Raw genomic sequence first — 23,910 nt, 5'->3', positions numbered from 1 at the left:
GGGTGGCTGAGGGGATTAAGTGAAACAATTTATGTAACGCTTGGCATAATGTCTGGAGCACGGTGAGCACTTTATTATTATTACTATTATTATCATTCACGCGACTGCCTTTTTGGCTGGAAGCACCAGTTTCTCTCTGAGAAGTCACAGGCGTTGCCACTTCCTGTGGAGAGCCAAAACCCCACTCTTCTGCAGGGCTTCTGCTCCCACTAAGCTTTTTACTAGAAGGCTGTCGTTACAGGAAATAACTCTTCATTTTCCCCGCCTCTGGCCTGATATCACAGTCTTCAGAAAAAGAGGATCTGCTCTGGAAATCAGAATAAAACAAGCAGGTAGGGCAGCATGGTGTAGTGTGTGTGCTTGGCTGGGTGTGTGAAGTGCCCTGTGGGTGTTGGTAGAGTGGGCTTGATTGTGGGTGCTTGAGGGGCAGCCCGTTCAGGGCTGTGACTGCAGGGAGTTTGAGGGAGTTTCTGAACACCCTTGGTCTGGGGGATGGGCAGTGGAATGCGGGATTTCTCAAGCTTTCTCCCTCACCCCAATACTGGGACGTGGCTCACCAGGGTCTTGGTGGGAAGGCTCTTCCTCCCTCCTTGGGTGGCAGGAAATAACCTCCCCAGCGCAGCCCAGTGCAGCTGTGGTTTGGTGAGATGCCAGGGCTGGAGTGCTGTGGAGGAAGTTTCCATTGTTTTTAACGTTTCATTTTCAGGCTGCACCCTGAGAGGCCGTCCTCAGTTGCTGGGAGCCCTTGTGCCAGGCCTTCTCTCCTTGTTGCCTTCCAGAAACAAGCTGCCGTCTGGGAGGCAGAAGGTAAGATCAGGAGAAGACCGGCCTGAGTTCCAAGGCTGAGGCCCCTGCAGAAGCTGCACAGGTGGGTGGCAACCTTCTGGCTGCCCTGCCCCTACCCTCTGAACTGTAGTTTTCAGCTTTGCTGACTAAGGTCCTTCTTGGGGTGGATTGTGGGGAGAGGGAAGCCCCGGTCCCCAAGGGTCCCCAGGTGGGTGGTACCTCACGGGACACTTTCAGGTCTAGGTCTGGGGTAGTTGCTGTCTTCTTTCTTTGCTACACCTGTGGTCTCACTGGGCTTGGGTGGGGTGTGTATGTGGAGCGCATGCATTTCTTTCTCCACCTGCTCTGTTTTCAACAAATCTCTCTTGGATCGGAGCTCTGGGATGCTGTATGCCCAGCCTGTCCCCTCGAGGCGCCTCCAAGAGCAATCTCTGGGTATGGCTGGGCACCAGGGAAACATAGAGCTGGGGCAAGTGCCCAGCCAGAGCCTCAGTCCCAGAACAATAGGAGAGTGAGGGGAACACAACCATGGATTTCTTGATATCCACAGATGCCCCACTCCAGTCTGCATCCATCCATCCCACGGCCCAGGGGTCACAGGGCCCAGAAAGCAGCCTTGGTCCTGCTAGGTGCCTGCCTGGTGGCCCTCTGGGGGCTGGGGGAGCTGCCAGACTACACTCTCCAGTGGCTGGTGCTCTACCTGGCCTCCCAGCAGATGGGGCTGCTGATCAAGGGGGTCTGCAATCTGGTCGAGGAGCTGAGCCACGTCCATTCCAGGTGACTCCCTGCAGTACCCATGGCGATTAGGCACCCAACATGTCTCAGTCCCTTGACCCCCAGCCCTGCCCCTCCTTGAATCTCTCTGGCTGAGCTGGGCTGGGGTCTGGAGCTTGGCTGTCACTTGCAGGTACCAAGGCAGCTACTGGAAGGCTGTGCGGGCCTGCCTGGGCTGCCCCATGCGCCGTGGGGCCCTGCTGCTGCTGTCCTGCTATTTCTACTTCTCCCTCCCAAACGTGGCTGGCCTGCCCTTCACTTGTATGCTTGCTCTCCTGGGCCTCTCACAGGCACTTAACATCCTCCTGGGCCTCCAGGTACGATACAAAGAGGTGAAGGGTCTGTTCAAGAGGAGGCGTGGCACATGTGACCTGCTCTGAGCTTAGTACTGGGAGTGGGACTAGTTTAGAGGCTGGTCCTTGGATGGAGCCTGTAATGGTCTGGGTTCAGCAGTGGCAGAGAATAGAGCCAAATGACAGCAGGTTGGGTAATCTTGGGGGGAGGAGGAGGAGGGTTCATGTTGTTCTTCATGGAGGCCCCCCAGCCCCACCCTGCTGTCCACAGGGCCTGGCCCAAGCAGAGATCTCTGCAATCTGTGAAAAAAGGAACTTCAATGTGGCTCATGGGCTGGCCTGGTCATATTATATTGGGTACCTGCGGCTGATCCTGCCAGGTGAGCCATCCTCTCTGCCCCCATTTCCAGATCTACAGGACAGACAGTAAGACACACAACCTTGTGTTTCCAGAACTCACTATATTTTCAAAGCATTTTCATGTCTAACAAACCATTTGATTCCCAAAACAATCTTGTAAGCGTGAAGCTGTTATTATTATGCCTGGTTGACAGGAAGAAATTTGGAGCTTAGGTCCATTAAGTGACTTGTCCCAAGTCACCCATGAATTCTTTCAATAAATATTTGCTGCATGCTGTATGCCCTTCACGCGCACTTTCTCTTTTAATTCACACCCTGTGAGGAAGGGATAATCATCACCCCTGTTTTCACAGCTATTCTGAGAGATACAGTGACCTGTCCAAAGTGACACAGCTAAGTTAGAGGAGGAGACAGGATTTGAACCCAGGCCTGTCCAGAGCCTGGACCCTTGACTACCCCACTGGGAGCCCACGGGTCGTGTCTCATTCCTCTGACTTGCTGGTCAAGGCCATGGTTCTTCCCTGTCTCATGGCTGCCTTCCCTTGACACCAGGGCTTCCTCTAGAGGCCTGGCTCAGGGCACGTGGGCCTGCTGGCATGTCACCTCCCAGGACTCTTCCTGCCTCTCAGAGCCCTGAAAGCTGTGGTGGGAAGGAGTGGGGCTGACAGAAATCTGGACAAAGGTCAAGTGAGGGAGAGAAAGGGGTGGTGGGAGTAGGTGGAGGGGCGGGGAGGATGCTCACATGCTCTTCCCGTCCTGGCCTCCCAGGCAATGTGAGTGGACTGGCCCCTCGGTTCTCTTGCACCCACACATTGAGGGGAACAATGATGTGGGTCTCTGTCCTGAGTTGGGTGGGAGACACAGTTGGTGGAAATGACTTCTTGGGCCTCTCCACCCCAGGGCTCCAGGCCCGGATCCAAATTTACAATCAGTTCCACAACAATGTGCTACGGGGCGCAGGAAGCCAACGGCTGCACATCCTCTTCCCGTTGGACTGTGGGGTGCCTGACGACCTGAGCATGGCTGACCCTAACATTCGATTCCTACACAAGCTGCCCCAGCAAAGTGCTGACCGTGCTGGCATCAAGGGCCGGGTTTACACCAACAGCATCTATGAGATTCTGGAGAATGGGCAGCCGGTGAGTGTGCAGGGAAGTGGGAATGCTGGGGAGGGGTCAGGCCTAGAGACCCAGAACTCTGGGCCCTGGCCAAGCCCTGATAAAAATTCACTGCCCTTCTCTGAGCCTCAGTTTCTCCAGTTGGTGCCAGGGCTGGGACCAATTGAGCTCTGAATGACGAAACTGACAAGTAACATTAATTGGGCACTTACTGCATGCCAGATGCTATTCCAGGTGCTTCATCTGACTACCTCACTGCATCCTCACCACCACCCTGTGGGGTAGGGACTGTTATAGCCCCTACTTTACAGAAGAGGAAACCGAGACTCAGAGAACCAGGGAGAAAGTGGACAATTTCTCCTTGAGTATACCATGCTCTTGACCATAAATCTGCCCTAGATGAAGGCCGTGAGAATGTGTGAAGGATTTCACGTGGGCTATGGGGAACCCAGCCAAGGCTGAACCCCAGAGCCCCATCCCCAGACTTGACTGCCAGCTGGAGCAGTTGACAGCCTAGCTCAGTGGGCCTTGCCCTGAGAATCTTAGGAGGAGGATCTGGGAAGGGTAAATTTAACGCAGCCCTGGCCCTGATTTAGGAGTGGGGTGTCAGAGGCAAAGGCCGACCAGACAGTATAGACCCCATCAGGTGGCCACCTCCCCTGACTCCATCCCTACAGATTGAGCAGTGGCACTGGGGTCCAGCGTCTGTCTGCCCGGCCCCTGGTTGAGTCTGGTCTTCCTTTTACCTCCTCCAGGCAGGCATCTGTATCCTGGAATATGCCACCCCCTTGCAGACCCTGTTTGCCATGTCACAGGATGGCCGAGCTGGCTTTAGCCGGGAGGACCGGCTTGAACAGGCCAAACTCTTCTGCCGGACACTTGAAGACATTCTGGCAGCTGTCCCTGAGTCTCAGGACAACTGCCACCTCATTGTCTACCAGGGTGAGGGGTTGATAGGCTTAAGGGCAGGAAAAGCTGGGGTCCCCAGGGTCTCCCAGGGGGTCAGCAGGAGATATGGCAGCACCACGCCCGGGTCTTCCCGAGTGGTCAGGGCATTCAAGCCCTGCCCCTTCCTCCCCTGGAAGGAAGAGGAGAGGTCCCATCTCCCCACCGTGGGATACCTGATTGCTTTCTGAGGTCTTTGGCTGTGGGTCCCGGGTGGAGTGTGAAGAGATGGGCTCTAGGGGCCTCTCACTTCATCTAGGGATGCTAGAAGAAGCAGATAGCCCCAGGCCAGGAGCCAAGAGACCAGGGCTGCAGCCTCAGCCATGCCACTCCCTTGCTCTGTGACCTTAGGCAGGTATCTGCCCCTCTCTGAGTATCATCTCTAAAAGAAAGAGGGTGGAATTCTCTTGTCTCTAAAACCACTGCTAGCTCTAGGATTTCATGAAACTCTAGCCCCAGTGGCTAGGAGTGGGGAGGAGGTGCAGGGAGGTGGGGGAGAGGGAGGGCTGGAGGATTCACCCAGCAAGTCCTCTGGGTGTGCTAGAGTGGGAATGTGTGAGGCCCTCACCCCACTCCCCACCCCTACCCTCGTTCCAGAACCGGCAGAGGGAAGCAGCTTCTCCTTGTCACAGGAGATTCTCCAGCACCTTCGGCAGGAGGAAAGGGAGGTTACCATGGGCAGCGTGGGGACCTCGGTGATGCCCGTTTCCTCCACACTGTCCCAAGAGCCTGAGCTCCTCATCAGTGGCATGGAACAGCCTCTCCCGCTCCGCTCGGATATCTTCTGAGGCCCAGGGTCACCTTCCCTGAGCCCCTGGCCATCCCCAAGACTCTGGATTGGAGGATTTCTTTCTTCAGCAGCTAGAGGCCTAGCAGAGCCATTTCCTCCCATAGAGGGCCTCTCAGAGAAGGTCCCTGAGTTTGACATCTCAAGATGAATCCTATGACCTTGGGCAAGTTGTTTCACCTCTCTGAGCCTCAGTGTCCTCATCTATGAAATGGGATTATAATCATTGCCCTACCTACCTCACAGGGTAGTTTTTGTGAGGACTATGGCTGTATGGGTTTTTTGTAAACTCTAAATGCCAGGTAAACTTAAAGGATCTTCCAGGTGTCTTCCATTGGACCCTCAGACCTACTCTCTACCTTTCCTCTGTCCTGGGATGGCTTCAATAGGCTCCCTTGCCCTCTGGCTTCTGGTCACATTCAGTCAATGGGAAGCCCCAGTGGGAGAAGGAGGGGAAGGGAAGGGTGAGCTTGGGTTATCTATTCCCCCAGGTCCCTCCCTGCAGTATCAAGGTCACTGTGGGCTCTCTCTAGACCTAAAGGACCCTTTCAGTAACCCTGTCTATCTCCAGGTCTCATTAACTTCCTCCTCCTCATGTCCCTTCAGTCCTGGCAGTGGTATTGGAGCCTCACTGATGCTCAGTCTGGAGCGCTCACTCTCACTTGTAATTTCCTTACACCTGCCCTTTCTAAATAGTCCCCTTTTTATTTTTATTTTTAAAAATTTTTTGGCCACACTATGCAGCATTTGGGATCTTAGTTCCCTGACCAGGGATTGAACCCACATCCCCTGCAGTGGAAGCTTGGAGTCTTAACCACTGAACCACCGGGGAAGTCCCTAAGTAGTCCCTTTTTTAAACACTCCTCAGATTATTTGAGTATGCCATCTTTTTCTGGCCAGACTGACTGATACAGGTGGTTGGCCATTATTATCTGCAATGTCCAAATCTGGTTGCACAGACACATTTCCTTACACGCCTCCTCATCCTAGTACAGGGCCATAGGGTGGTAGCTATCATTTCAGTGTAGACAGAGCCCACCAGCTGGGCTGAGGGTATAGAGCTGGGCAGCACCCCCGCTCCACCTGCCCTTTCAGTGCCCTTGTCTCCAGTGGGAGGCTTGGGGGACAGGGAGGGGCCTGAGGCAGCACACAGATGCCATGACGGTTACACACATGTGTCCTGGGCAAGGGGCTGCTCAAAGAAGCAGGAGCTAAATGTTTCCAGATGAGAGTCCCCTGGATAACGGGGGGAAGAGGGTTTGTGTGAGGTGATGGGATATACGCTGGGGACCTTGGACAACACAGCTGGCCACCTGCCATACTTTGTGCCATCACTGTTAGACCTGAGCCATTTCAACGACACCGTGGAGGCAAAATTGCCCCCATCTGGGAGGCCAGACGCCCATTTCTGCCACTTCCATCCATTCCACCCAAGACTTATTCCCTCCCTCCCACCTTTGTTTTTATCGCAAATGCTTTGTTTTTGTCGCAAATTTCTGAGTACAGTATTACTGTGGAAAAAAACTTCACACACAGACACATATTGGCCAGAAGCAACACACTGCTCCCAAGGATGACAGAGAGTAAAGAGAGAGCCAAGGGAGTGAAGGGGGAAAGTCTCCTCTCCTCCCCCACTGTGCCAGCCATTCTGCCCCTGAAGATCCCCCAGCTTCACATCAGTCATTCCAACACTTAAAAACCAGCCCAGAATTAAGGGTATCCCCAACATAACCTTTCCCTACCCATCCGGCCCCCAACATGGTGCTCAGACTATGGAGACTGATGGCCCCAGGTTCAAATCCTGATTCCACCACTTAGTACTTGTGTCCTCCTGGGTGACTTGATATCCCCAGCTGTAAATGGAGATAACAGTGGCTCCTCCTCCCAGGGCTTTTATGAGGAGTAAACAGTATAATATCCGTAGGTCCATGGATGAGTCTGGAGCCCAGCACATAGTGGGCCCACAAGAAGGAGCAACTATTAACATTAGAGCTGCCTCTTACCAGTCTCAGTGGAGGCAAGCCAGTTCTCTGCACACATTACAATCCCCGTCTCTGTTCCTCTTCATCTTCTGTTATTTCTCAGAGTCCTTGACTGTGCTGGGGTCTCACCGAGGACAGTCCCCAGGGTTGACTTGTTGCCCTGAGGTGTTCCCCAGAGTAAAGCACCCAGAAGTTCCTCCATAAATGTCTGTCTGCATGTTCTTGACTGCACATAAGTGAGGCTCAAAGGTGTCAGGGGAAGGGGTACCTTTCCAGAGAGCCACTGGGAGGCTCTGTTCTGCCTTCTTGGCCTCCTGCATCTTCCCAGCCTCCATGTCCCGCCCCCTGCAGGGATTCCCACCCCTTCCTCTCCCCAGACAAACTCCATGGAGCTCCTTTTCCTTTCCTGTTTTCCCACCAGCTGGAAGATTCTGGATCTGGGAAATGTCCTGGGGTAAATGCTAGGGTAGTTCTAACAGGCCAATGTGCACAGAAAGTGGGAGGTATTGAGAACCCCCACACACACCAGTTTCCTCTATCCCATCCTGGGAAGGCAAGATAGAGTCTTGCTCCAAGATAATGGGGGCAATTCAAAGACAATTTGGGGAGCTATGATTGGTGCTTGGGGCTTTTAAGGGCCTTGGAAGTTGTTGGCAAGACCTGGTCCCTGACAGCCAAAGGTAAAGGGTAACAGATTTTCCTTCCTTTCCTAAGTCTCAGAGAAGGCAGACCCCTGAGTTCTTTGCCTTGGCTCTCTGTGGCTGGCCCTCACAGGCTGTGGGGACGGGTCCTCTATCAGGAGCCTCTGACATCCCTGCACAGGGGTCGGGTGGGTGGTGGAATCTTCCAAGCTAGACTCACTTTGACACCAAAAGGGGAGGAGATGAGGAGTTGAGGAGGGAGTAGGAACTCAGAGAGGGAGGTTCAGTGGTCTGGTGGTCCCTGAAGAGGAGGGGGTAAGTTTGTAAGGACAAATTGGGCCCTGGGAATGCTCACAGCAGCATTCAAGCTTCTTTTATTTCTTTGGTCCACGACAGGGCTTTCTGTATAAATACTCTGCTGAGAGGGCAGCTCCAGCTAAGTCCATGTGTGCCCTTACGAAGCACTGATGCCCAGGCCCCAATTTGCTTTTGCACTAATTCTCTGTCCGGTTTCTTGTTCTGAGCCAGGTCAGGCCAACTTTCCAAAGTCTCCCTCCTACAGAAATGTGACTTCATCAATGCTGAACCTGGGCCCATCTGGCACAGGGCAGGAGTCAGAGCCAGGAGGTTCCTGCTGGGCATCTTCGTGACTGTCCTGACGGCCCAGCACTCGCCAGTGGGTGAGAGAGATGCCACCCTCTGGCTTTGGGGATGGTGGCTCTGTGGCGAGAGTGGCATGGCCCTTGTGTAGCCTTGGCCCACAGTGGACTGCCACCACGATACAGACTGCCAGCAAGACAAAGGCAGTGACAATGACAGTTAGCGGGGGCAGCCCGACCCCTTGAGGTGGTTCCCAGGCCCCGCCCAGCACCTCCGGAAGCTGCCTCTGGGGCACCTGCCCCGCTGAGCCGTTCACAGCTGCAGAAAGCCAGGGATGGTGGCCAGCCTGGGAGGGAAGCAGCAGACGGAGAGGGTGACATGGGTACGTACACACAGAAAAAGACCAAAATAGAAAGAGATAGACACCCAAAGGGAACTGAGAGAGAGAGAGAGAGAGAGAGACAAAGAAAGACAGAGAGACAGTAAAGACAGAGAGAGAAGAGACACAGAATCACAGAGATAAACACACATAACAATAGAGAGAATGAAAGAAAAAGACAGAGGGGGGATACAGAGAGAATGAGAAAGATACAAAGAGAGAGACAGAAAGAAAAAGAGAGAGATGAAGAGACGGAAGTGAAGATAGATGCAGAGAGACAGAGGGGGAAAAAAAACAGAGATAAGGCAACAAGGTCATTCGGAAAGGGACAAAGAGAGGGGCTTTATTACAGGCTGGCATATAAAGTTTGCCTCCCCACCCCCCCAAATCCCCTGCCAAGTCCCCTCCCACTGCTCTCTCTTCCCAGGTCCTCAGGAAAACTCCTAAATAGATCTTATGTCCTGGGTCAGGAATCTTAGCACACTATGGGCTGCTGTCCCATGTCCTGGCCAGGGGGCAGTGAACAGCTATTCCTTAAAGTCCCAGGAAAAAGGAGTCATTTTGTCCAGCATCTTACGTTCCCACTACTCTCCACATACACAGTAGGGAGAGGGGTGTACCCCGGGGAGAGGGAGAGAGGAAGAGGAGGCATGAACCCCAGAGGCTTGGAGTGAGGCAAGAGCTATACCCCAAAACACCCTGCTCAGAATCAGGTTCAGGGGCCTGGAGGGGAGGGAATGCCCAGTGTGGATTCCTGGCTTTGTCCAAGATGGACTGAGGAGACCCCACGCCAACCTCTGTTCTCTTTCAGGGTCTTCTACCAAAAGCTGGGGGTCACTATCCCTACCTCTGTCTGTCTCTATCCTGCTAAGTATTGAGAGGGGGTTGGGGGGATTACCATCAAGGTAGCAAACCTCCATATTGTAAGCCCCAGAGCTGACGAAGTTATCACAGGCTCAAGAAACTATCTCCTTAGTCTTCTCTTCCCCAGCTGGACCTTGAGGAGCAGACCCTTGAGGTGGATCTCCTCCCCTAACCCTGAACCCTCAGCCTGGCCATCCCCATGGGTAGGCACCTGGGGTCCAGGAAGGGCTGGCCAGAACAAACCCACTCCCTTTAGTTCCTGAGTCACACTGTCCACCCCATCCCTCCCCAGTACCTGTCCCTCGGCATCTGGAAAGCTCAATACCTACGTCCCCACCCTGCTTGAAAGTCAGAGCTCTCTGGGGCCCAGGCCACAGAGCTCCCAGGCCAGGCGGTGGGGAAGCAGCTCCGGATGTACAGGGGAAAAAGGGAAGCACAGGCTGGTGAAAGGCTTGGGGCCCCTGGGGAGAGTCTCACCAGCGTGGCGGGAGGGGGTGAGCTGAGAATCTACCTGATGCATTGTCCGGCTGTGCAAGGCTCCCTCGGGACTGGCGGCCAGCCGGGCAAAGGAGAGCCTGCCTCCCCAGCTCGGTCCCTACCCGGAGCTGCCACGTCTATGGGGCTTACGGGGCACACACCCTCTGCACGCGCAGCCTCAACGCTCTCTCCTGCGCTTTTACTTCCTCGAACATCTGGGCTACCCTGAGCCCAGCCCTCAACTCTGACAGTGCTTTGATCTTACTCCTTGGCACCTCCTTTCATGCCCCCTGCCAGCTTCAGAAGCCTAGGTCTGCCTGCCTGTACCTCCTCCACGAGATCCCAGGCACTTAGCCAGCGCCTTAATCCCACCCCGCCCCCCACCAGGACTTGCCTGCTCTCTATCCCAACTGATTCCTTGAAGTCATTATCTTTGATGTTTTTTAAAAACGCGATTTCTCAAACACACTGGAAAGTGCAGACTATAATACACTAAATCTCTCTGGCCCAACCACTAGTTCTGTTCATCTCAATAGTCTGTCACATTGATTTCAAAACATTTTAAGGACTAAAACATTACAAATAAAATAGAAACCCCGCTCCCTGACCTCTCCCCTCCTTCTCACTGTAGGGATAAACATCTTGTTGAATTTGACATTTATCATTCCCATGTAAGGCATTCTTTTCTCTTTGGGTTCTTTGACTTTCACAAATATAAATTCTGGTATGTCTCTTTGCACTTGTCTATAACTTCATTTGTGAATGTGTGTGCTTTAATGCATCCAAGACACAAAAAGTGCCCACCAGTCTCTCCTCTCCCCGGAGACAGTTTATAAAGATAATTTTGGGTTCCCAACTAACTCCATGGGACCAGCCATCCCTCAGTCTGTCCCTTGCTGTGCATGCACCACCCTCTATTCCAGTCTGGAGACCAGGAGACCCCCCAGGAACTCCCCTCACCCAGTGATTTGATCCCAGGAAGTAAGATGTAGCCTCCTGATTCCTTGTCTCTCAGCCCAGCTGCTACACACCCTAACGTTTAGGGACCCCACTCAGACCTCCAAGCTTGCTTAAGCTGCTGGTCATTGGGCTGCTGACTTGGCCTGCAGAGTGAGTGCAACTGGCTGGCTGGATGCTAAGGACAGGGTGCTGCTGGAGCACAGGGAACACCTGACCCCAACGTGAGGGGAGGGCTGAGGGAGGGATGCTTAGAACGTGGTCCTCTTGTTTTTCTATTCAGAATAACAGTAATGTTTGTAAGGTCTCCCTGAAAGATGTAAGGAGTCCCATCTGCATCCGGAGCCCTGAGGAGGGAGAGGCATGTAGAGGATTCAGTCTACAGAGGGTGGGCGGCCGGTGGGCCGAGCTGTAGGGCTCAATGAAACAGAGTTACACTCCAAGAAAACCTCCAGGTGGTGTACGGAGGGACCGATGGATCCCCACGGAGGGGAAGAGAGGGGGCACGGGGCCAGGTTGCCATCGCTGGCTTTTGGGCACAGGTCCTGGAGGAGACCACGGTGGCCCTAGCCCAGGCCACGAGGAGCCCGGGCGCAGGCGTGGCTGTTTCAGCCTTACATCCTCAACTGGGCTGCCGGGCTGAGCAGGGCCCCTGGAGCCAGTCCCAATCTGTTTCCTTCTATTCTTTGACAGGAAGCTCTGGAGAGTCAGCCCCCACCCCCATCCCGCCCCAGCACTCCCTCTCTCTTTTCCACTATGGACAGAGCCCTCCGCACAGAGGCTGCCTGCCTGCCGCCGACCCAGCTGACATGGGGAGCGTCGGAGAAACGCAGCTGTGCTGGGCCATCCTGGGCTTCCTCCTGCTCCAAGGTAAGAGGCACCTGCCACTGTCCTTCAGCAGCTCCTCTCCTGCGGCCGGCAGTCCTGGGCGCCTGTCTCTCCTTCAGGACACACACCACACAGGCTCTGCATCCAGGGCTTCGCTCACCCGGAGGGAAATTCCAGAGCCTTTTTGTGAAGGGGACCACTTGGCTTGGGAGCTGGTCATTCCCAGGCAGCGGTAAAATAGAGGTATGGTTAGACTCTTTTGTGGGACATTTTCCAGGGTGAACTGGGGCCCCCGGAGAGGCTGGCCCCCTGAAATGTGGGAGGTGACTGTCTTGGTGTGAGGCTGAGGCTGGAAAGCTCCTTCCAGGGTGTCCTAGCACAAAACTGTCTGTACCTTGGCTTTACAGGTGATCTTTTTTCTTCTTTCATATGAGGAGTAACAACCTGGGATTTCCAAATATTGACTTTATGCTCAAATCACAGCAAGAGGGACTCAGGTTAGATACAAAGAACCATTTGCCAAAGAAGATGTACACATTTCATCTAGGAGGCCAGATGAAATGACCCCCAGAGGAAATGACTTGGGAACAACACCTCTCAGATAGAGCTCTGCTAGCTGTTGTGAAGCAGCTCATAAGGGGTCCTCTAATTAGGGAGCGGTTTCTGGGAAACATGAGAAATCCAGGAGATTCTGACTCACAGGGCAGAAACTTCCCTTCGGTCATCCCTTCCCCACCCCCACCTCACCCTCCACAGGTCCTCTGTGGAGGATTTATGAGCATGTGCTCAAAGCGGCAGAAGGGGGTTCAAGAGTATTTGGATGGGGAGGGAGGATGGCGGTTTCTTGGCGGTGGGTGAGAGGGCCCAAGTTCCCCAATGCTCTGTCTCCTGGAGAGGTCAGACATTTTTCTAAAAGCCCAAGGACTGGGGATAAAACTCTGATTGTCCCATTCCTATTCCCCCACCCCCTCCCGGGAGGATAGAGTCACACATCTGATCTGGGGCTGGGGGACTAGGCTATCGTAGAAACCTCAGAAATGGCAGAGGAGGAGATTAAAAGGTGAGACCCACGAGGGGACATTTTCACAAACCTAGGCTTGTCCCAGCTTCCCTACCTGCCGTCCTGTCCCAGCCAAGCCCCAGGGTTAGGAATGTCCTGAGTGATTCTACCTGAGCTACAATCACCCTTGAGTATCCTAGCCGCTCATCCCAGGATCTCACAGCCCTCGCTGTTTCCTTCTTTTGGTGGACTGGGGAATCTTTTTGAGGATATTCAGGCCCACAAAGAGACGTGACTGTGGAGACACAGATTCAGGGCAGACTTGAAACTTGGAGGATTGGAGAGAAGGGGGCAAAATTTTAAATGTTTAGAATTTCTTGAGCATGAACTGTCAGGCCCTGTGTTAAGTGCTTTATGTGCCTTTTCTTATCCTCACAATGACTTTTGGGCTACTAAAATCACTTGCATTTTAAAGAAGAGAAAACTGAGGCCCAGGTCAGACAGTAAGCGACAGAGTCAGGGCTTGAACTCAAGACCGCCAGACTCCTAAATCTGTGAGTTTAACTACTAAACTATGCTGCTGAGGAAAACAGTGTGGTGGTGGTGAAGAGGGGGAAGAGAGAGGCTGGCAGGGAGTGAAGCAGGTAGGGATTAGGGAGGGGAGACAGGAAAGTAAGATATCCCTGTGCCTAGTGGTCAGAGGCAGACCGGCCTATAGAAACAGATGCTCCCCAAGTCCCTCCTCTACTCACAGAGGAATCCACTGTTGACAAACTGTTCCGGTAGGGGGAGGGGAGACAGGAGACAAAGAGAGAGCAGGCCACTGGGACTCAGAGCTTGTGACTTTGGAACTCCTTCTAAGACACTAGTTTTGCTTCTAGATAAACGCAGGAAGGCAGTGAACTGTGTCTTCCCACTAAAAACTAGTTATCACCTTATAGAACAAAGATGGTACCTTAGATATGTTTGATCAATAACTGCTAGATTTTTTTTTTTTTTTTAAGACATGCCTCAGATTGAAAAATGTTCACCCAGGGTGATTCCCCAGCTGGGAAGAGTTCTCTCTATGCTGGGGCACCTAGAGGTTTTAACTCCCCTCTTGACGGCCCCACCCAAGGAGGGAATGGGGCTATGAGAGATGGTGACCTGGAAAAACACAGCCCTGGCTTTGGGCAAGCTTGGGCTTGGAAGCAATTAATTCCACACTATCCAAGTGATAGCACCATGGAGGAAGGCAGTGGCTGAAGAAAATAAACTAGTGGGCTGCCCCAGGCTGGGCAGGTCCCTGGCCCTCAGCAGCCTCTGTTCACCGGGGCCTGGGCCCCCAGCCCAGCTAGTGGAGGACGGGAACCCAGCTGGGCGGCTCCACTTCCCCACGTTGTTTTCCTTTCACATTGTTCACAGGTTTCAAGAATGATTTCATTGTGGAAAATAAGCAAACACAACCTGACCTTTCAGATCCCATACACACAGGGGACACGTATATGGACACACAGCACACAGGCCCATCTGCCTGGAGGTCTGCAGGCACACTCATGCACACACACAAAGGAGAACGAGGCCTTGTGACTGGGGCCTCCTGATAATTGCCTCTTCCCTGGGTTTGGCTAACAGTGACCATTTCTGAAGTAGCCTCTATCTGTTAGAGTAAACTGGTGGCTCGTTCTAGAATTTCCTTGCCTCCTGTATGTACCTCAGAACTTGCTTCCTGTGTAGGCCCTTACCTCCAGCTGGAGGGGCACAGAGACAGCCCAGGTACCAACCCCAATCCCTCACCTCATCTTATTCACCACATCTTTCCATCCCCTTCCCTTGGGGCAAGACCAGGATGACAGTATTCACAGAAAAGGGGTGGCTCCATGGTAGTGTAGTGAGAACATTAGCTAGAGAGCTGGAGTTCTGGGTCTTTGTCTAGACGTGGCAGGTCACTGGCCCTCTGTCCTTGGACGTATCACTACTTTGGAATAACCTTCCCCTGCCCTTGTGTCAGGTTGGTATATAACCCATGTGGGACTGAAGAGACAGGAAAGGACTCTAGGACAATGAACCATGAGGTGCTGGTGATGGTGTGATTGAGTCACAGTCTCAGAGGAAGCCAGCGCCGTGAGCTGGAGTCACATCCTCTAGCCTACTGCCAAGGGTGTCTGCCTTCTTGCGTGGGAGGCTGGAAGCCAAAAGGCCTGGGTTCTTCTCCGGGGAGGCTCACCAAGCTAGTCTACGTGTTCTGCTTTCTCTTGCAGGCCACAACTCCCTGCCTGCGACAACTAGCCCTCAGGGTAAGACCAAAGACACAGGGCCTACTCCAGCATTCTGGCCTGGGAGCTGAGGAAAAGTGGAAAAAGCTCCAGGAAAGAGTTCCTGTTTGGCACTAATCTTTCACATGCCTTGAGAGAGGAGAGAGATGACAGGTTGGGGTGTGGGGTGGGGGAGGAAGAAAGACTAGAAAACACCAGCTTAGCAAAGGAGAGAGGCAGATGGAGCAATAGGAGGCAGCGGACCCTCAGTCTCAGATGATCTGTTTCAGGAAACTTCAGCAGTCATAGTCCAACCACAGAGCCAACTTCCCCCCAGACAGGTGAGTGAGTGTGGTTGCCTAGGGGCCAAGCCCTGTCCCTTGCCCAGCCCTTTAGATCTGCTTGGAGCCCAAGGGTTCTCGGGTGGGCTAGGGAGTGTGGTGTCACCAAACCTGCCCCACCTCCAGCTGCCCTCCACTTGTACTTGCAGGAGACGGTCCTTCCGCAGAGCCCAACTACTCCAGCCCTCTGTCCAGCACCAGCATCCCAGGTACTCTGCCACTCAGATTACAGATGCCATCCAGGGAGGGTCCAGCGAGGAGGCAGACACAGTTTCTGCTCTAAAGGACAATACAGATAAGTGGAGGACCAGACAAGCAAATAGGACCTCATATTGACAGTTACAAAGCGGGGTGAGAAGGGCCATGATGAGCGTAAGCCGAAGGTGCTATGGGAACCCGGGCAACATTAGCCACTTCAGACTTGGGGGCCAGACATCCCAGAGTGAGTGATCTCTGAAGCTGAGGCCCAAAAAGGAGTTAATCAGATGAAGACTGTGGGGTGGAGGGTGGTAGGGCATATCCCAGGGAGAGGGAACTGCACAGGTAAAAGCCCAGAGGAACGGAAGGCAGACTTGGGGCTAAAGAGCTTCCCTGCGCACATGCTGGTCGAGGCCCTAAGCAGGCCACGCATGCTTCCTAATCTGAAGCAGCTCCAGAGAAGCCCTCACAGGTCTCCATGGAAGCCAGTAAACCCATGACTCTGAGTTCAAGCACCGCGGCCGGTCACCCCTGTCCTTGCTGGGACTGACTTGGTCCCAGCCACAGAAGCACACGTTAGGACTCCATGAGTACCTGAGACTGGGGGTGAAAAACCCTGGGTCATGTCTGACTGGGTTCCTTCTTCCCGCCTCGGGAAGCCCAGGTCCTGCCCCACAGTGAGGGTTCTCAAGGCCAGGATCCACACCAGTGGTACCCTGCTCTGGGAGAGAAGTAGAGAGGCTTGGGATTGGGGGGAAGTGGAGACAGGAACTGGTCTCAGTGAAGGTTAAAGGAGCCTGGACTCAGGACTGATAAAGACATAGAACGGGTAAGCCGAGGGTAGGAGAACCCAAAATGTTGGAAAGGGAGGCAGAAAAGGCGGGAAAGGGCTACACGCGTCTCAGGGCAGGTTGGCCTTCACCCAGCAGCATGGGAGAAAACTAGGAGGGGGTGGACACCCTCCATCTGGGCCCTCCTGTTTCATGGTGCAGGCACAGGTGTCCCAAGCAGCAGCAAGAGCAGTGACAGTACAAGCAGAGGTACGTCCTGTCTGTGCTCACAGTGAAGAGCACCCTGACCCTTTCTCTCATCCCAGCCCTCGGCTCTGGGGCTTTTCTACACTTCCAGACTTATTTAGGAGTTGGGTGAGGATAAGGAGGCGGAATAGCAATCAGGCCTGCAGTAAATGTGTTGAAGCGGGGCAGAGATGGGCGACCATACCGTTTTTTAAGAGCACCAGAAACTTGTGCCCATTAACTGGCAGCCTGGCTTGTTAGGTCAGTGCCTGGGGACAAACATCTGATGCCCTTCCTTCCTTCCGCCTCAACCTTTGGCAAAACACAGATGGCTCCCCCTTGCCCGGTCTGGCTCCCTATCTCTGCAGCATAAATCCCTTTCCTCTGGACCCCACGGGTGTGGTGGGAAGAGCATAATGAGAGAAGCATCCTGAATTTTCTGAAGTCCTCTGGAACTAGGAACACGAGCAACCAGCAATGCTCTTCACGTGATTCCACATCACCCAGTTCTGAAGGGTGGGAGGAAGTCTTTTTGGTAGGGCATGAGTTCTCTCTGCAGTCCTCTAACTGGGGGAAGTGGGAGGGGACCAGCTTTCTCACATAGACCGCATCAGTCCCTTCGCTGATACCCCCATCCCTACTCCCTTTTAGACACCTCTCACAATGTTACGTCCAAATTACCCACCATGAATTTGAGGACGAGAGAAGACTCGACCGTCCTGCCCAGCCCCACGTCAGAGACAGTGCTCACTGTGGCTGCATTCGGTGAGAGGGAGGAGAAGGTGGGGGGTGGCAGGGGACCTCACGCCTGAGCTGACTTGGACTCTAACACTCAAGTTCAAATCTTGTCCATTTGGTTTAGGAGGGTTTGGCTGACGAGGAAGATGCTGGCGGGAAGGAGCCTCCGCTGGCCCTCCCCTCCGCTCTTCTGGACCCCAATGGGCTCCATGTTCTTAAGGGAGGATGGGGGTAGGGCTGTGGAGCCAGAAATAGCAGGCTGAGAGCTCATTCATTCAACAGAGAAGGGGAATTAACTTTCCTCCCAGAGCCTGTCTACACAGCACTTAGCTGGGAAGGGAATTTGGACTCCTGTTGCCCTCTTCTGTCCTGTCCTCTGCTTCTCCTTCACCCCATCCTCTTCCCTATTCAGGTGTTATCAGCTTCATTGCCATCCTGGTGGTTGTGGTGATCGTCCTGGTCAGTGTGGTCAGTCTAAGGTTTAAGTGTCGGAAGAACAAGGAGTCTGAAGGTACATGCCCTGACCCTCAGGGCCCCCTTTGCCTCTCTTTGATGAGGGACCCAGAGCTAGATTCTGGAACTGACACCCAACCTGGAGTTGAGGGAAGGAATGGCACCACTAGGGGAAATGGGAGGGTCCACTGGGTGGGCTTTGAGGGGCAGCTTTGGCTTCTGAGTTACAGCCTGTGACCTCCAATCTGTGCCTTTGGATTTTTACAGATCCCCAGAAACCTGGGAGTTCGGGGCTCTCTGAAAGGTAAGACTGTCAGAGGTATAAGGGAAGAATCATCTACTGACCTCTTACTCCCCCATTCCAAGAGGGACCAACACTTCCTGCCTTCACACACACACACACACACACACAGAATCCTGACAGCCTCACCGAGACCAGGGCTCGGGCAGGTGATGGACTGGAACGCTTCAGCCCCAAGGCTAAGTCTTTATAACCCCTTCGTGAAAAGTGCAGGAATTCGGATTCTGATATACTCCTTAAACAAGAAGGTACTTATTTAAGGAACCACTTGTTGAACACCTTATATGTGCCAAGCACTATGGTAGAAATTTTTGTAATATCTCAAATTCTTAGAGGAGTTCTTCAAGGCAGATATTACTGCATTTTACACATTTAAAAAATTAAGACTTAGGAGAGGTTATAACTTGGTCAAGATCACACAAGTAGTAGGTAGTTTGCAAAACTAAGATTTTTTTTTTTTTTTTTTGCGGTACGCGGGCCTCTCACCGCTGTGGCCTCTTCCTGCCGCGGAGCACAGGTTCCGGACGCGCAGGCTCAGCGGCCATGGCCCACGGGCCTAGCCGCTCCACGGCATGCGGGATCCTCCCAGACCGGGGCACGAACCCGTGTCCCTTGCATCAGCAGGCGGACTCTCAACCACTGCACCACCAGGGAAGCCCACAAAACTAAGATTTAAACACAAGTCTTTGGGGCTTCAAAGCACACACTCATTTCATTATAGTCCACCAACAAAATAAAGGTTTCACAACCCCCAATTCCTTGACCCCCATTGCCCTATGGCTCCTTCTGTCTATAACCCATGTTCCCTTCCTTCCCCAGCTGCTCCACAGCCAATGGAGAGAAAGACAGCATCACCCTCATCTCCATGAAGAACATCAACATGAATAACAGCAAAGGATGCCCCTCAGCAGAGAAGGTGCATTTTTCCTGGTTCCTTCCTCCCTTCTCCCTCCTCCTCCTCCTTTCAGGCTCCACTTCCTTAACCAGAAAGGAGATACTTTCAAAGATCCAGGCTCTTCTCTCCTCTTCCCTACCCCACCACTCCCGGTTAACTTCATCCATCCTCATTATGTATTTATTTTGCAGGTTCTTTAAAAGCAACCTTGGGTCCCTGTGGATCTGACGATGATGCAGCTTCCCTGTGACTGTAAGAAGGAAGGCGATGGGATGGGTAGAGGCAATAAACTAGATATAAGTTATTTTATTGTTTCACATCTACTCCCAGATCTAAAGGACATTAGCATTCCTCCAGATCTGGGAGCAAGCTGCCAGCATGAGAGACTCTTTCCCACATGGACTGTCACCCTAGAAGCACAGCATGCTCCTCCCACCATCTCAAAGTCACAGGGAGGAGGAGTCTATAGGGCCAGAGCAAGGAAAATGACAGCGAATTGGTCCTTTCTATTTTGCATTAAAATTATTTTCTAGCCTGCAGTATAATTTCTTTTAAGGTCTATGTTCCCATGGGTATTTCTTAACAGAGTGTTTTAGCAGCTCTGGGGCCTCCTTTTGTAGGTAAGGCATGTGTGCAAGTTTCTACCCCCGTGGGGAGCTCTCTGAGAAACCTGGGAGGTGGAGAGAACTTTTTGTCAGGTCTGCCTTGTTTCACCTGGTTTATTAAGTAGTGACGAGGACTAATCACTCCAATAGAAGGGAGAGAAAAGGAGCTGTAAACAGTGATCACTGTCACCAGTAAAGAAGTTTTAAGTCTGGAGAGTGAGAACATGGGACACACAACGCATTCTGATTAGAAAACTCCGGTGACAATGGGTTTCCCTGGTGGCGCAGTGGTTGAGAGTCCGCCTGCCAATTCAGGGGACACGGATTCGTGCCCCGGTCCGGGAAGATCCCACATGCCGCAGAGTGGCTAGGCCTGTGAGCCGTGGCCACTGGGCCTGCACAGAGCCTGTGCTCCGCAACGGGAGAGGCCACAACAATGAGAGGCCCGCGTACCGCAGCAAAAAAGAAAAGAAAAGAAAAGAAAACTCCGGTGATGAGAGCTGAATAATATAAGGGCAAATGTCCTCTGCCTGCCCCAGGTAGACTTGCCTCATTTTGGTCCTAGCTGTGGGAATAGCACTGGAAAGGTTTGGAGCGAGGATAGATCTGTGACTTCGTAAACCCAAATCCACTCCCTTTGCCCCACACAACTATGATTTTTGTGTCCAAGACAGAGAATAATGTCTCACAAACACTGTAAACTTGTTTCAAGAGAATAAGAATGCAGTTACCTTAGTCATCTCTACCATGACACTGGTTTGGAAATGAATCTTGGTTGGGGAGAGTCAATGGAAGAGTCATCTGGATATGTCTGCATGGAGTGCTACAGGCATCTGGTTGATGGCGGTTTAGAACATAGATTACCCATTCTGAAGGAACCATATGCTATTTTTTTCTGGATTTAGACTCTGCAAGGAGAGAGAATGCTTAGAACAGAAAGTTTCACTCTACTTGTCTCAGTGAAACTATTAAAGTGGCCTGAAGAAACCTACTTGATTCTAAAATCGTCTAGGGCAGAGGATTTTATAACCTGCTCATGTCTGTAACTCCTATGTGGTACACTGTGCTCAGCACATCAGAGGTCATGACAACTGGATCTTAAGTGCAGGAAATCTAGTCAAAAGGCTGGGCTCTGCCACAGACTTGTAGCTTGATTTTGGCGAAATCATCCCAATCTCTGAGCCTATTTTCTTACTTTTAAAATGAGGTACCTGGCCTTCACTATCTTTTGGGGTTCTTATATTTTACAGTTCTATAAACTCTAGATGTAAGAAAAAACGAACACAATCTTTTAAGTAGAGATCACTCTGGGTGGGAGCCAGAAACAAGTCTTGGGTGACTCTGGGACTTAGATTCTCTGGACTTAGATTTTCCTGCGCGTTCATGTGTATTAATGTGGAACAACGATCCCAACCTGGCCCTGTCTCTCTCACAGGCTACTTGGTAGGTAAAATGGAATAGTAAACGTGGAGACACTTGGGAAGTAAAAGTACTAGCTGGCAATTGCAGCAGACAACATGGAGTACCACCACCCAGGTTCCACTTCAGGATCAAGACCCTTGATCTTGAATTGCTGGGAGTGTTGGCTGCTGAGGGCTCATAGCTGACTGATGACCAGTTGATGGGGCGGGGAGGTAGGGATGAAGACCTGGACCCCTTGCCTCAATTTCTCCCTCTGCTTAATCCTGCTTCCCTTATCCCTCACAACTGTAGTTCCAGGAGCACTCACCAATAAACCTTCAGCATGCAAATCCCAGAGACTCTATTTCCTGGAGTACCCAACCTATGACAGCAAGACTATAGCATTTTAAAAAATAATTCAGATATATTTTATTTAAGCCACAATGCAAAAAACATATGACTTCCAAGCTAGTTCCAGCACAAAAATCCATCACTGGGACAGAACTCTGCAGGTGACCTAACAATGTCTAGAAGTTCTGGATTCTGTTTGAATTGTTATTGTCATTCTGACTGCGTGGGTACTTAGTTCAGCTGCTTATCATGCTGGACTAATTAGGTCAAGGACATGGACTTCATTCTAAGTAAGTTTACGTCTTCAGTATAAGGCCACAAACTTCCCCCTGACTCTGGACAGTGTCCTGCAAATATGAGCTGTTAGTCCTAAGGTATTTATATATGGGAGAGATGGGGTGAACTTGTATTAATATGAGATTGAAAGGCTTTTACCCTGAAACTGACATTGCAATACCACATTAGCCATGTTGATTTTCCCGTTGCCAAGTAACTACCCTCTGGGAAGGGGTTGAGGATGAATTCACTTAATGCTGAATTCCGCTCTCTAGTAAATTATATTAGACAGGGTTCGGCTGGAGGATCCTACTACTTATGTAAATACAAGACCCCACCTCTGACAGGAAATCCAAGTATATATAGCCTTTCCCTGCAGCTTCCCTGAGACCACATCTCTTCCTTTATGTCTAGACAACAGGATGGTGGCCATTTAGAAGACGGCTTCCTCCCTATTCTAACACAGAACTAAAGGGCCCCAAAGCAGGAACGGGTGGCAGGCGTGGGCTGGTTGCTGTGTGTTCTTCCCTTGCTTCTCCCCTCATCCTATGCTGGGGGGTGCAACCAACAAGCCAGCTCAGGAGCACAGGCCCAGTTGAATAGAGGGATCATTTACTCAGTATCTTTCTTCCAGGGCTGGATGGGGCAGCAACTCAATCATATAGGGCACATGGCAAACCTCAGTATCACCAGAAAAAATTCACTACAGTTTAACAAGTTTTTCTAAAAGTGAGAAGAGAAAACTGATAGAAATTCGAGGCTGTCTCTAGGTAAAATGGTTTAGCAGGTAAAGAGTCACTGCAGGGTCCCCAGCCTAGGTCTAGAACACAGTTTCCCAAAGCCAGGCTAGTACTACTCAATTCTATTTGAATCTGCTGGAAAACATTGTGTGCCTCTGCTCAGCAGTTTCCCCTGGGTCTGTGGATGTCCTTACCTCTTTGAATTTCTTTCTGCACCTACCTTCCTCTCTTTGAGAACTGCCAAGTTCTTGTCCTTTATTTCCTTCCCAGGTGCTCTCACTCTTCCTGCTGATTGCTTTCCCCTGGCACCTCTATCTGGAGGCTGTTGAGCCCACAGCTTCCACTTTTACCAAACACAGAGATTGAATTTGACAGTGGGAATTATTTTTGTTGCGTGGTTGGCACGCTTAAGCAAAAACTGGCACAAAAGTGTTCTAAGTGTTGAGGTTTGGAGTTCTAAGTTAGTCCTGGTGATATAGTCATAGAAAAATTTATCCAGAGGTGTTAATTGAGGTGTAAATGAGCTCTAGGATATTTGTGCATGGCAACACCTGAGAAGGTCGCAAGCTAAACCATTGTTTACTGATCTAGGAGTAAATGAGCCATCTAGAAGAGGAGGAAGTGAGGTTTCAGAGGATGATGGGAAAGGTTGTTGAGGTACCAGACATTTTCAAGAGGCCCCAGCTTCCCAAATCTTGTCCAGCATTCTTGAACCTGGACTCTACTCCTAAGTAGCCCCATAATTTGTAGCACCCCTTCTCAATCCAATTTCCCCTACAATGCTCTAGTACCCCCACTCTCAACCAGATACCTCTGACTTCATGGTACTCTGACATCTTCGAGTACCTCCAGACCTTAGCCCTATACCCCTGGACTTCAAGACATATTCCACCTTCCCCTGTACATCTTCTAGATCAGTCTGTCTAGCCTCCCTAAACCAAATACACTTCCTTCTTATATTCAACCACCTAAAGGATGTCCCTGATCAGACCCCTTGTCTGAAGAGCACAAGTGGCTTCTTCAGGACCCAGCCTTCTGGGAACACAGTGATGCTCATATATCCCAGGGCCATGACTACAGGGAAGGGATGGAACTGCATGCCACTGAAGGCATTCACCCTTTCAGTTTGTGTCTAGGGCTGTACATCTCCCCACTCCACTCCAACTACCTAAGTAACTCTTGGTTGATATCATAATTGACATAACTGATTTGGTCTTCCTGAGTAAGATCTCAATGAATTCTAGGTAATTTTTTATTTGGGGATGTACATGATCATTTCTCACTTTTGCAGACCTGATTTTTGGCCATCCCAATTCACCTGCAGGGATGAGTCAGTGACACCAGACCTATCCACCTATGAAGAATTCCTTTTATTCTTTGCTAGGTCCCATACAAACCTGGGTGGGGAAAAGCAGGAATATTTCATTTCCTTTTTACTAATCTCCTAGAGCCTGGTCCTTCAGAAAAGAAGGGAATGGGCCAAGGAAACGAATGGGGTGGAGGAGAGGAGAAAAGTCTCGGAGGGGCCCTGGAGTAGGATGGGATGAATGAAGGATAAGGAACAGCAAAG

General features: G+C 51.7%; 2 protein-coding genes across 13 annotated transcripts; one reads left to right on the top strand and one right to left on the bottom strand.

The window, feature by feature from the left end:
- LOC101339085 (stimulator of interferon genes protein) lies at positions 1 to 19,506 on the top strand. 12 transcript variants are annotated; one of them, XM_073802580.1, is made up of 17 exons: positions 23 to 332; positions 707 to 807; positions 1,337 to 1,563; positions 1,694 to 1,877; positions 2,125 to 2,233; positions 3,114 to 3,352; positions 4,087 to 4,273; positions 11,657 to 11,833; positions 15,032 to 15,067; positions 15,316 to 15,366; positions 15,516 to 15,575; positions 16,557 to 16,604; positions 17,232 to 17,345; positions 17,731 to 17,829; positions 18,039 to 18,075; positions 18,892 to 18,988; positions 19,159 to 19,506. In XM_073802580.1, the coding sequence occupies exons 3-17, from the start codon at positions 1,337 to 1,339 to the stop codon at positions 19,165 to 19,167; spliced, it is 1,674 nt and encodes a 557-aa protein (XP_073658681.1). In that variant the 5' UTR covers positions 23 to 332; positions 707 to 807; the 3' UTR covers positions 19,168 to 19,506. The 12 variants fall into 12 exon arrangements, 10 of the variants coding, with proteins under 10 accessions (XP_073658689.1, XP_073658685.1, XP_073658687.1 ...); XM_073802579.1 differs by having other exon boundaries at positions 707 to 868; XM_073802583.1 differs by lacking the exon at positions 15,316 to 15,366 and having other exon boundaries at positions 20 to 332; positions 707 to 868.
- SMIM33 (small integral membrane protein 33) lies at positions 8,035 to 10,223 on the bottom strand. Its single transcript, XM_033853243.2, has 2 exons — positions 10,041 to 10,223; positions 8,035 to 8,722 (listed from the first exon to the last, which is right to left on the bottom strand). Exons 1-2 carry the CDS (start codon positions 10,047 to 10,049, stop codon positions 8,243 to 8,245), a joined length of 489 nt encoding a protein of 162 aa, XP_033709134.1. The 5' UTR covers positions 10,050 to 10,223; the 3' UTR covers positions 8,035 to 8,242.
- Positions 19,507 to 23,910: the final 4,404 nt, after the last annotated feature.

This window comes from Tursiops truncatus, chromosome 3 (genome assembly GCF_011762595.2).
Source record: "Tursiops truncatus isolate mTurTru1 chromosome 3, mTurTru1.mat.Y, whole genome shotgun sequence".
Lineage (NCBI taxonomy): Eukaryota > Metazoa > Chordata > Mammalia > Artiodactyla > Delphinidae > Tursiops > Tursiops truncatus.
This window is presented reverse-complemented; position numbering and strand designations above follow the sequence as displayed.

What these genes read in the sequence shown, in the direction of transcription:
- LOC101339085 (XM_073802580.1), top strand. Translation starts at nt 1,337, where the DNA reads ATGCCCCACTCCAGTCTGCATCCATCCATCCCACGGCCCAGGGGTCAC. An exon ending in CTGAGCCACGTCCATTCCAG is followed by an intron (nt 1,564 to 1,693) that starts GTGACTCCCTGC and finishes TGTCACTTGCAG; the next exon opens with GTACCAAGGCAGCTACTGGA. An exon ending in GTCCAGCACCAGCATCCCAG is followed by an intron (nt 15,576 to 16,556) that starts GTACTCTGCCAC and finishes TTCATGGTGCAG; the next exon opens with GCACAGGTGTCCCAAGCAGC.